The 12583-nt window shown below is 40.4% G+C and overlaps 1 protein-coding gene across 21 annotated transcripts in view; it reads right to left on the bottom strand.

Moving 5' to 3' along the window:
• The window catches only part of MYO5A (myosin VA), a 106601-nt gene that overhangs the window by 58027 nt on the left and 35991 nt on the right, over window positions 1-12583 (bottom strand). For all 21 annotated transcript variants that reach the window (XM_030014582.2, XM_030014569.2, XM_030014575.2 and 18 more), the window contains 2 exons: window positions 4823-4979; window positions 498-641 (listed from right to left, as the gene is read on the bottom strand). In XM_030014582.2, the coding sequence (XP_029870442.1) occupies window positions 498-641; window positions 4823-4979 (301 nt within the window). The remainder of the gene's footprint in view (window positions 1-497; window positions 642-4822; window positions 4980-12583) is intronic.

The raw sequence follows: 12583 nt of genomic DNA, 5'->3' as shown, positions 1-12583 counted from the left end.
TATGAAATACCAAAATGAAGAGAGTTCAAGAAAGATGAAATTACATATTCTCATTTGCCTAAATAATGGCAATTAAGACTCATTTGTAATTACTGCAATAGCAGTGAGTTTTAACAAGAGATTGAAAGTGAGCTAAGATGGCAGCTTTAAAAACCACAACAGAGAGCTCTTCTTGAGCATGAGTGGTTTCTGCTAGGTTTTGAAGCCCTACTCTACAATACTATGGTAAGCACAAACTCATACCTGGTAGTGCACTGGAAGTATTTAATGTTTAAATACACAGCCTTTTTAATACACATTTTACAGCTACGAAGAATTCATATAATGAAGGGCTGACTTGGTTTTCTTTTTCTCCCCCCTCCCCACATGTGCTATATTACAAATACACTATTACAGCCATCTCTTAGGAGAGATAACTAGTATAATCAAGCAATAGCTTTTTTTTTTTTTTTGCATAGTCACACAAATATACAGTGAGATGATTACATCAGTATTACCTGAAACACCACTCTTGATTTTTCCAAGAGGTAAGTTCTCATGTTAGCACCAATGATTCGATACCTCTTATCAAAACCAATCTCAATGTATTTCCCAAAGCGACTGCTGTTGTCATTCCTCGTAGTTTTGGCATTTCCAATAGACTGAAAAAAGAGAATATTGTAAAGGTTAAACAGCTTTTAGAGATTATCAAATCTATTTAATCATCTACATGACTCATAAACACTTAACAACATTAATTTTGTCCTGGTTTCAAAACAATCAAGAATTTAATAAAGAACAATCTCCACCTGGTCAGCAAGTTACACCGAAATATGGTTATTTCATGAACGCAAGATTGGGAGCTGATCTCCCTAGCAATGATTTCACTTCCCATAGTCTAATTTTCCAGGTGAAAATCCTTTTATTGCTCTCTGAAGTCTTCTAAAAGGAATCAAAGAGTCTAACAGAATGCTCACATACACCCAGATTTCTTCTAAGGACTTAATAAACTATAATAATTATTTCACACTGTAAATATTCATATATGTATGTGTACAGATATATGTATAGTACTTGCAACCTCTCTAAGTCTACCTATCATAAACGCATAGTCTAGCAAACAGCTCCTATGTCCTGTCCGGCTAACAATTCATTACTATTACTCTACAATGAACCACATTTCCAAACTACTTCTGCAAACATCTCATTATAAGATATCTACTGTGTGCCTAAATATAACCTAAAAATTAACATGTACAGAATCACGTCATTTGCCTGAAACTGAATCCCTTCCATAGCAGCTTGGTTACCGACTCGGAGACAGTCTTCAATGCTGCCCTATGTGCCTAACTTTCTTAGATTAATTCCATACAGCTTCATACACAATAAACAATATTCAATGTATTTCCTCTATACTACGTGGTTTTGGGATGCCCAGGGCAAATGATGACTGTGGCTCCTAAACGGTCTTAGCGCATGTCTGCCTTACCTCATCAGCGTTAGGATTCACCCCACAACAGGCACCAGCTGGATCTATCAGAATCCAAGGCATGCAAATCGCAACATGCTGAACTTCAAAGAAAAGCATTTTCTCTTCTCAATTAGATCATGCTTTAGACATCACATAGCAATTCACCTTCCAAAAAAATCCTAAAGATATCTCTGTATCAAAAGGAATGGCATTTGGGAGTAATTCAGATACAGCACACTGTGTTTTATCATATGCCACTGTGTGCGTGTGTTATCAAGTACCTAACTCCGAAACTAAAGATAACTAAAGAACACAGAGTTGTATGTACGTCCTACTTTCCTAGTTCATGTAGCCGTCCATAAGAACTCTGTACTGAAATAAAACTTGGGAAAAACAAAGGAGAGTAAATAGCAATGCTACGTATCGGTATTCCAAATCTGTAAACAAAAGGCCAGTGAATCAGGAAGGGCTAGCTGGGTACAGCATGGGAAGCGGGGATTAGGCTTTCAGAAACCCCATTACGGCAGCAGCAGCGCGCACGCCTGACCGAGCAGATGTCAAAGTGGGCATCAGATGAACCGTTGCTATAAAGGATGCAAGAACAAATTGCATCTCTGTAGTTCTAAGGAATATGGAATTCATTCAAACCGAATGTACTCAAACTGCATTTCTTGTGTTTTAAAATTATTGGTGCTGTGATATGTTTTGTTGTTGTTGGTAGCAATATAATATTACAATATTTTCAGAAACCAGCTATTACTTTGAAAGGTATTACTTACAAAAACAGTTAAGAAAGTCTTTGGTATTATAAGATTGCTTACCAGAGTACATACTAAGCTGAACAATTAGCATAGCTATGCAGGGTAACAAAAGAATGAGAGGCAGGAAATTACATATAAAGATGTGGTTTAAGACTTCACAATTTCTATATCTGCAATATGAAAACTGTATGTAGTCATTGACTAGAAAACTAATTATTCAAATAGTTGCTAGAAACGTATAGTCGTCACTTGATATTACAGAGCATCTAGTAGGCAAAGATGATGTGAAATTCTGACACTAATGATGGTAGCTCATGAAATGCTGATGTTTAGGTTGTCCAAATAGAAATTAAAAAATAAAATTACCTTCTGCTCCTAAGATTTTACAATCAACTTAGCAAATGAGGAGTTTCCTGTTTCTGAAATGAAGTATTCATTTTCTTCCTAATCTACATGGGTTAATTTGCTGACTTATCAACTGAAGAGTTCGAAACATTAATTTTGCTATCCTAGAGTCTGTCTCAACAGCACATTTCACAACACTCACTCTAAAGCTCATTTAAAGTTCAAGCGTTCGAAGTTAAAAGGATAACTTTCATCCAATTATAACAACGTTTAAAGTAACTGAAATTTTATATATACCCAGGTTCATGAAATTGTTGTTACCCCTAGAAAATAAAAATAAAGCACCATCGTTGTTTTTTACTGGATGAAAAAAGGCATGGATGGAAAGTTCATTTCTAGTCCTCAATTAAAACTTCCTTGCTTTGGAAACTAAATCAGACAATTAGTGGTGAGCTGACGGCCACTGACTGGGAGGTGGGGTCCAAGGAGCGAGAGAGAATGACGTTTGGTTCGGGCTTTGAGACCGAACAAAAGAAGTGGCACAGGGAAACCTGCAGACAGTCTGTATTTCACCCAGCAAACAAACAGCGGACTGCAGACCCGCCCTGCAGAGCCTCCTACCGTAGCCGTCACTTACCAGACCGGCAGTGAGGACGCGGCCGCCTGCCTGGCCCCCGGTACCACCGCCGTGGTGTGCAGGGGACGGCAGACGAGGCGCTGGGCACCCCCCGGTCCTGTTAGCCTCGCACCGAACCTCAACGTGGCCAAGGATGGTGTGACACTTACTGCAAACACTGGAGCAGTGAAAGGAGCACTCGGAGATTAGCTCACACCTGCAAAACCGCCACTGCTCCCCGGGGCCCAGGCTGCTCCCGCCAGGGTGGGTGCAGTTCAAGGCAAGGCTCAGCTCCCCGGGCTTCCTCCCCTAACTGCACATTCGGGTCCCTCAACAGCAGAGCCCACTGCCACTCGTGGCACAGCTTGTTTTATCCCACAAAACAGTTTCAAAACCCCACACAGCACCACAAACCAGGCACAATTACCTTGTGACAGAACACACACAACTGTGACGGGGCAGCTATAGTTTGAGTATCATGAACTCCTCAGGCCAGGAGGAAAGAAGCAATAAAACATAGTTAATTTTTAAAAATACCTGAGAAAGAAAACAACGGCAGCATGTTGCATTTCACACTTCACTGCGCACACTCCATTTACTCATGTCTGTCCACTAATACTTCACACTATTGCATAGAGATGCTAAACATCTACCAAGGCATCAGTTGTCCTAAGCATTTTCTTAGGTTGCCCACAAGCACGCGCATGTGCATGCCTATGGACGGTGCTACTTCTCTCAAGGAATTCCCCCAAGACTTTCTCTCTGATGAATCATTTAACATAGTTCCTTAACTTCAGCTACAACTTGAACCTACACACGTAGGCAAAGACACAAAAAACAATTCAGGTGAGCCTAAGAAATGTGTTCTGCTTGGCCACGACATCAGAATTACAGCGTCTAGTGAGCTTCCCAGAGAACAGAGATGCTGAAGCAGAAGGGAACTGCACATGTTATCTCACAGTCCAAAGCCAGCACCTACGCTCCCACGCCGATGGCTTTGGGACTTGACTACAGTTAGTTACGCTAATTTCCAGAACTGAAACATTAGTCTGAGCTAACTATAACAAATTTATATCTTCTCTTGTGTTTTTCCCCTCTGAAAGAAACTGTGTGCATCTCATGTAACTTTGCTTTCTCAGTCTGTCTTCCCTAATCACATTTCCTAAAATTGAACATTAGCTTTACTCAACAATTCTCTTCACTTCAAAGTATAATCTACCTGCTCCCACTATGTGATGGGGTACATGTTCAGCGGGTAAGACCAGAAGTTTTAATCCTCTTCGGAATTTTACACACATAAACGGTCTTCTGCACTTGCATTTGGCAAGTGGTGTGGGAACTACCAGTGTTACAAAGCTGAATAGATTTAAAGCAGTATTCATACAAAAATTAGTTTGTTATGTGAAATACATTAACAATACCGAAACATTACCTCCCATCTTCTCTCAATCTTTCGTAACTACTACCCAAAATGATGCCTAAAGCACCTCCTGGTAAATGGATTAAAACCAACATTTTAAAATATATTTATTCTAGGTTCTTTGATCCTTAAAAAAAAAGTATGGATTGCTCTCTCTTTTGAAGGCTTATATTAGCCCCAGAATAATAACTGCAGCTGGAGGGTGGGGGTTAGTGCGGTAGCTCTCTTACCTCCATGATGGGGTTGGAGGCCAAGACTTTCTCCTCAACATTGGCTTCACTGGCAGACCCACTGACCGTGGCAAAGTACCTCATGGCATACTTGGCAGAGACGGTCTTTCCAGCTCCAGATTCCCCACTGACAATGATTGACTGATTTCGCTCATCTCTGAAACACAAAGACGTGTTAATTACCAGCTGTTCTCTCAAGGACGCTTGTGCCCAACTTGGCAACAACCCTTCCACCATAAATGTTAGCAATACAGCAATAATGTAAACGCATGTGGCACAAACAAGGCTGTTAGTGACCAAGCCGCCCGAATGGCTGATTGGACTGCCTGCAGCCGGGATGCTCAGACAGGATTGATGCTGCTGCGACAGTCCAGCCAGCCAGCAGAGCTGCTCTGGAGAACCTGGCTACAGTAAAGTACCCGTTACCACTATTCTCTACGCGCTTCTGCAGCTACTTCTAGCCAGAGTCTGTGGTACAGTGCTCCACTAAATTATCAGTGCTCGTTAGTAAAGATCATTAATGCCATCTTACAGACAGAGAAATCAACAGCAGAGTCAGCAACAGAAACCTTTCGTCCTTCCGATCTAATCATCAGCTTTTCCCAGAATTGTTCTGAATCTGAAAAAATCAAGCAGGGCTGTTCAGGACACAGATAGCAGCTCTGGAGTGAAGACGATCCCTTTGTCGTAAAGTAATTTCTTCTCATTTAAAAAAAATAATCTGCATTTGCTACTAAAACAATTTTCTCTCATCTCAAAGAGGGCTCAATCCATAAACTCCAACTGCATGACTAATAAACACACTACAAAATAACAAGGATAGAAATTAGCATTTATATAGCCTGAATCTTTTAGAATAAAGACCATGCACGCTTTATACAGTATTTTATATTTCCAAAGCAAAAGAAGTTAAAATGAATTAGATTTCAAAATACTCCTATGAGCTGAGTGAGCTTAACTCTACCTTACATACTGAAAAGCAGAGAAAGAAGGAATAAAATTTTACCCCAAAGCTTTACAGACCTGGGGCTGGAACACAGAAAGTATAGCCAAGCCCCAGACCAGGCTGCACTTACAGCACAGTGACTGAATGTAATTTCAGGCACGCACACGTTCAGGCAGCACATATACAGTCTGCGTGGCCTCCGAACGCCTGCTGAGGCCCTCAGTAAATGCTATGCAAGGGAAGCAAAGAAATATGCATAGAAAAACTATTTGTGGTTTCTGTAGCCTAAAGGTCCTCCAGAAGATCTGGGATTCTATTTCTGAGATGGTAAAAAAAAAAGCTGCTGATGAAATTATGAGGCTAAATTACAGACCACGTTGTTACTCTCAAGCTGTTACCTATCTTCAAAAAACATCGCCAAGCCCCCAGATAAGAGCACAGCTCCAGCGCGTACTTCGTGTTGCACAAAGACGTAGGCTAAAGGAGCCTCTGGTTATGTTGCGCATCTCCGGGACAGCCAAGGTGGGATTCACTTAACCGAATGAAGGCATCGGCTGAAGCAGATTTTCCACATTTTGGTAAAAGGAAATAAGTTGAAATGGCTGGTTTGAGTGCTGATTTAAATTTAATAGGAAAGCGTTAAGAAGATCAAAGCAACCTAATTTTATGTTCTCAACTTCCATTTAACACATGTGATAGGTGCGAATGACTACAGCACAGTTCACACATTCACATACACCAAGCTGTCAGTCTCAGGGGGAAAGTTGTGGGAAAGCGTAACTATTCAGCTTGATACCAGGTTGCGTGTAGTCCAGGTTACAAAGACTGAACCGCCAGAGATGCCAGCCTTGGCCACAGCAAAATGAAAACACCCGCCGACGAGACCTCTTGTTACAGTGGCCATCAAGCCTGCTGCGCACGCTCCTCAGGGAGGTCTGTGGTGCCTGGGATGGCTTGCAGTAGCGATGAAGATTTCCAGCTGGGAAAGGAAGAAGAAACGCTCTTGCTTCTTCCCCGTTCCCCCTCCCACAGTCCACCGGTGGTAGACAGACGTGCAGGAGGGACAGCCTGTAGCTCTGCACATCAGAAAGTGGCATGAGTTATATGGATGCTCGTGGTCAAGAAGAGCAGCGGAAGGACGTGGGAGAAGTCCAACCAAACGCATAACATCTAGGCTTAAATGGGACAACTGACAACAAACAATTTTCCTCTCACACAGACAGTTCCTGCAGTGAGTCAAAACCAGAGAACAATTTCTTCATAGGACTGCTCTCTCTCTTATTCCTCCTGCACTCTTTCAAATAGGAAAAAAAAACCCCAACCCATACCATTCTAAAATATGAAACTTCTGGTCTGATTTCAGGAGCTGCCTAACACAGGAGACAGACAACAACATAACAAGCTTTTCATTTGTAGATCACCAGCTCTTTTTCATGTATTAAATATCATTAAATATATGAAGACTCGGGAAGCTCAAGCCCTACAAAATGCAGCCTCTGATGATTAAGCTTATTTTTAGCTTAGTTCCCAAAGTAGAAAAGGCTCTCAGAAAACAAAGTAATGCAACCTCAGTACTACAGAGTTCTGGCAAAACTGTTAACAAAAAACTAATCTCTGTTGCCAAGAGAGGAACAGTGAAATAAAGGTGTCTCATTCTAACTGTCACATCCCTGAAGGACATGTGTGAAAGCATGGAAAGCGCACGCTGGTTTTGCAGTCCCTCGTCCCTCCTCGGGAGCTGAGGAGCGGTAGGAAATACTAGGCTCTTCAGAGCACTGCAGAGGAGGGAGCTCCATGTTTTCAAAGACAGTAATGAAAAGATGAGGTTGAAATATTTTCTCCTTAAGAATACCGCTGCTACTTAGCCTAGAGTTTCCTTCCCCCACGTCATAAGATACGAATGCTGCCATCTCTTCTGCAATGAGTACGTGAGTTTGCAGCAGCTACGGCAACCATGAGAAACAAAGGGCTCACTCATTGCCTGCAGTGGAGTCCTCTCGCATCGCCCTGCCAGCGCTCCATCCACGCTCAGACCCGCTCTTGTCTTCAAAAGTACATTAGTCCATTGTTTTGCTTTAACACACTGGAGTGACCATCCTCTAGCATATTATTCTTTCTGCTTTTTGGCAGAGAGAAAGGAAAACACAACAAAACACCCAAGATCACACTCGACATTTGAAGAAGGAGAAAGGATAGAATAACACAACACCCCAAACACAACAGCGGCAGGGGATGAGCAGTTACTGCCACAGAGCCAGGGAAGACTTGGCATATAGATGTCCTACCACAGGCAGCAAGATACTTAAGTCTTTCAAAAACGAGGGTGAGGTAGTCCTGCCGGACACCTCTGTCAGCTCAGCGGAGGGTTCTTTCGTGTCATTAAACTTTGAAGAAACAAAATGTGGTGAGAATTATTTTTAATGGTTTGGTATAAGCAACGGTCCCTCTAAAATATAACCTCTGCTTCTGCCAAATGAAAATTTCATAATCAGGCTGCACTGAAAACAAAACAAAGTAACAAAAAAGCAAACCAAAACAAAGGAAAAAAATTCCCAGAAAACACAAGTAACAACACCCTGAGTTCTTTCTCAGGTATAAATAACACCTTTGGAGTTATTTTTAGTTAAATCATTAGCCCCCAACCTTTGACCTGACATTCTGAGCACTTAACATGTCACCAGTCAGAAAAAAAAGCTATAATTAAAACTTTCACCCAATGAAACAAGTAAGTAGGGCAACAGCGTTATGTGTGACACCACTTTGCAGCCTGATGCCACAATCCATTATCTATGCAATACTTCATCTTCTTGGAGCTTCTTCTCTGAATAAAGCACGTAATTAGATGATTTTAAAATTAAGATTACTTCTGAATGGAGGGAACATTTTAATGACGCTTTTACAAAGAGAAATGAGGGAAAGCAAGCTGTGAGACGAGAAGGTGGAGGAGTCCTCTTTCACCCAAAAGTGGATAAGGATTGCATCCTAGGATACAGAACTACATTGCAGTGATAAGATACTAAGCCAAATTATCTTGAAAAGAGGTGTTTAACCCCAGCAGACTGAAACAGATTGACTGGGAGCAGTTTACCATTCATGGAAACACAAAGTATTATGTTCAGGCATCAATCAGGATCACATTCACCTTTTGCCATTTCTGAAAAGTGCAGAAGAATAAAGGAATGACAAAACCAAAATAAAACTTCAGTTTTAAGATGACAGGCCCAAACATTTCACAAACTGACATGTGAAATGATAGACTGAGATTGCTTGCAGTAGCAGGGGACTTGATTCAGAAATCTTCCACATCCATTCTCTCAGATCTATACTTTAAGAGTCATGTGAGGGTAACAGCTAGTTCTTGTCAAATAAAAGAACAGTAACACACTATGGAAAAAATAATTGACAATTTAAAATAATGTTATCTATCACAAAAATAATGCTCATGTCTAATTTTGAAAGGTAATATTCAGATGCTGTATCCAAGCCATACACAACTCCACTCCTTACAACAAGTAACGGCCATAGAATGAGCAATAAATGTCACTAATTTTTCATATCATAATTCCAGTAAAGGACAGAAACAGATTTGTACGTAGGCTGGTAAATTTTAAAGACAATTTTGCTTCACCTACAAAATTCTGTTGACAGGCAGTATGTTTATGAGGAAATTCACTGTCAGAGTGCCAAAACAGAATAGATGTAGACTTACCTAACTCCTGGAAGCTTGAGATTACAACCTACATTCCAGCAGGGGTTTTTTTCTGCTTTGAAAAACCATTGCAAAATTCAACACTGGAGATAGCTTCTGCTCAAAGGAGGTTCAGCACTGGGGAAAAAAAGAGTGCTACGAACTGACTTGAGATACCTTACACACAGAAAAGGGTTTTGCAGAATACGAATGAAATGACAATGCACAAGAAACCAGAAAGTGGTTTAAAAAAAAAAAAATATCTTGTTTTCAAGATGTGAAAAAAAACCCTTTGTTGAGGATGTGCATATATCTTAATGCAATACTTTTAATAGCATTGGCTACTACTAACTTTAAATTCTATATTTCATAGAAATCTAAGTGAGATGCTTTCAGAAGGGCTGAGAATGAAGGAAACACTACTCCCATGAGGTCACAGCTGTCAGCCGCAGTGGAAGCAAGAGCAAGACTGTCACTGGGCACCTTCAATGTGTACAGAGTACTGCAACAACACTGACTAATCATTGACAGCTGTCATTATCTAAGGCAGCTTTAAACTATTTCAGTTGACCAATGGAAAAATTAAGGCAAAAAAAGAAAAAACAGTGCAAGAAATGAAACATTAAAGTTACTAACATTAAATGCAGAGTTGTCAATTTTCAAACAATTTTTATTCCTTAAGATCACTACACCCCCTTAAGCTGGCTTCCTCAAAAACCAAAACAGCTTACTGCATCACAGCCATTATTTCCACAGCAAGCTGTCCGAACAGATCAGGATAATCAAGACATAGAGACTGAAAAATCCCTACAGATATCTGTTTACCTTCTTCCTCTATACCAATATAAAATCCCTCTCTGAAGCAGGAACACTAAAACAGTTAAATACCTATCCATCAATAAGCATTTTGGAGGGGATTAAAGAAGCCCAGAGCTATTCAATTTGATCATCAAAGCACAACATTGTTTTTGTGGGTTTTTTGCTTCCTATGACTGATGCATTAGATGTATCACTTGATCTTGTCTTTCAGACTCCTGACTCCACAGCAAATAATGTCAAATAGATGTATATAAGCACACACACCACAAAAACATCAGCCTAGGAAAACAAATAAAAGGAACACAAAATTATCGACATCAACCTCAATACTCCTATCAATCCATTCATACCCAAGCCACCAGCAGCTCTACCTGGCAAAAGTGTATCATTGACAGCCGATTTTAAAAGATTCTGATACGGACTTTGAACTGCTTGCCTGCTGATGACCTACTTCAAAGTTGAGTTGTCTCAATGCCACATAACATAGATGAGATTGGCAGAAAAGACCAGAGTGATATATCCTTAATATAAAATGAAGAGACCAAATAACAGGGCAATTTGATGAGAACAGGAGTAATTACTTTGCCTTTGATCCTAAATCATCTGCGTTTCTTAACCCTGACGACACTGCCAAAGTGCTGATGTTTTTAAGGAAGCTTCTTGTCAGGGTGGTTTGAAGGCCACCACCTTCAGGACATCTTCTCCCCTCACTGCTCCAGTGCTAAGAGGTTTAATTAAATTTACTGCCTTTTTTTTGTGCAGTTGCTACTGGTTTCTTTTCTTCTTTTGGAATAACAGGTTTAGGTTATGGCGAAGGGCACCAACCCCATGGCATATGACAGTTTCATTTTTTATTTAAATCCAAACAGCACAAACTGCTGCTAAAGGTCTGATCCTGTGATTTCAAACATTGAAATCTCCTACTGCTTCAATGCAAGAACAAGAACGTAATAAATACCTTTTATTTAACCTAGCAGCGACAGTCTGGTCTGCTTTATCTCACTGCTGTTCCTCTACTGCAGTTCTGTGGTAATAAGGTAGACTTGTAAGCCTGAAATTGCTTTACGTTTTCAAAACAGTGAATTTTGAATGATCAAAGAACCTGACACAAACTCCCAGGGAAGGAACCTGTGACTCAGGGAACATTTGGGATAGATCCTGTTCTCAGCATACACACATAATTACCACTAACATCAGCGTGCGCCGTGCCCATCACAGACAGAAAAGGAACTTAGTGATATCCCATCCTACAGCTGAATTACAGCAGCAGGAAAACCAACTCAAGAAAATAACAACTAATGACATTGTTGAAAGGTCAGATAGGATTCATCCTGAAATGCTAGCATGTTTGAAGTCTTGCTGTACTTCCATTAGCTGCAGCTACTCTGAGAGCCACAGGATTAACCAGGGGCCAACACAAACTTAAGTGACATGTTTTACACCCTATACTATAAAGCAGATTTTGAAACTGGATACACATGCAAGGATACACATGCATACATGCAGCTGACATGATTAAGTGTCTCCAGCAATGCAAACATAACTCTGACCAAAGTAAGCATCCTATTTTTTGCAATCAATCTCTCTGCATCCCCATTGCGTATTTGTGACAGCATATGACCAAAATAACCTGCAGTATCTACAGTCTAAACATTCACACATCTCTGTATCTGAGAGCATGACTAAACAAATCTGTTTAATAAAGATCAGTTTCCCCCCATGAGGCAGCTATAACAAAAACAAGAGCACAAAAATTTTACCAAATAGCTTCCTCATTGATAAGATGAAATAAAGGAAGTTTACACAATGGGCTGAAAATAAGCAATGTGGAAGTGCTAAATATCATTGTAACTGCTGTATCAATATTCCCAAATAACTTAAGTATTGATATTATAGAAATAGAGAAATACATTTAATACTCCACCCATTCCAAACAGCTTATTCAGTCTTGGAATAATTACCAACGGAAAAGATTTTAAACTCCTTTCTTGTGAAATCCATCAGCTTTCATCAGGTATCAATACAAAGTTAAGAGTTCTCTGTAGTATCGAATGTTTTGTGAGCTTCACAGAAAGCAGCTTGATTAACTTAACAAGAAATTTAGGAAGCAACTTCCCAGCTGCAGAAGGCCAGCCCCAGTAGGCTAAAGGGAGCACTGTTTTCAAGGGACTGGGCATCTTCCAACATAGGAAAGAGGATGCATAGCAGATGAATGCAGGGAAAAGAATAAAGCAACAGGAGGACAAATCCATGGTATAAGATGAAATGATAAGGTTTCGCACAACTCATCTGAAGGCTCACTAAATAG

The sequence above is a fragment of the Aquila chrysaetos genome, chromosome 5, assembly GCF_900496995.4.
Source record: "Aquila chrysaetos chrysaetos chromosome 5, bAquChr1.4, whole genome shotgun sequence".
Classification (NCBI taxonomy): Eukaryota; Metazoa; Chordata; class Aves; order Accipitriformes; family Accipitridae; genus Aquila; species Aquila chrysaetos.
The sequence above is the reverse complement of the archived record's forward strand: the minus strand, read 5'-3'. Positions and strand labels throughout refer to the sequence as shown.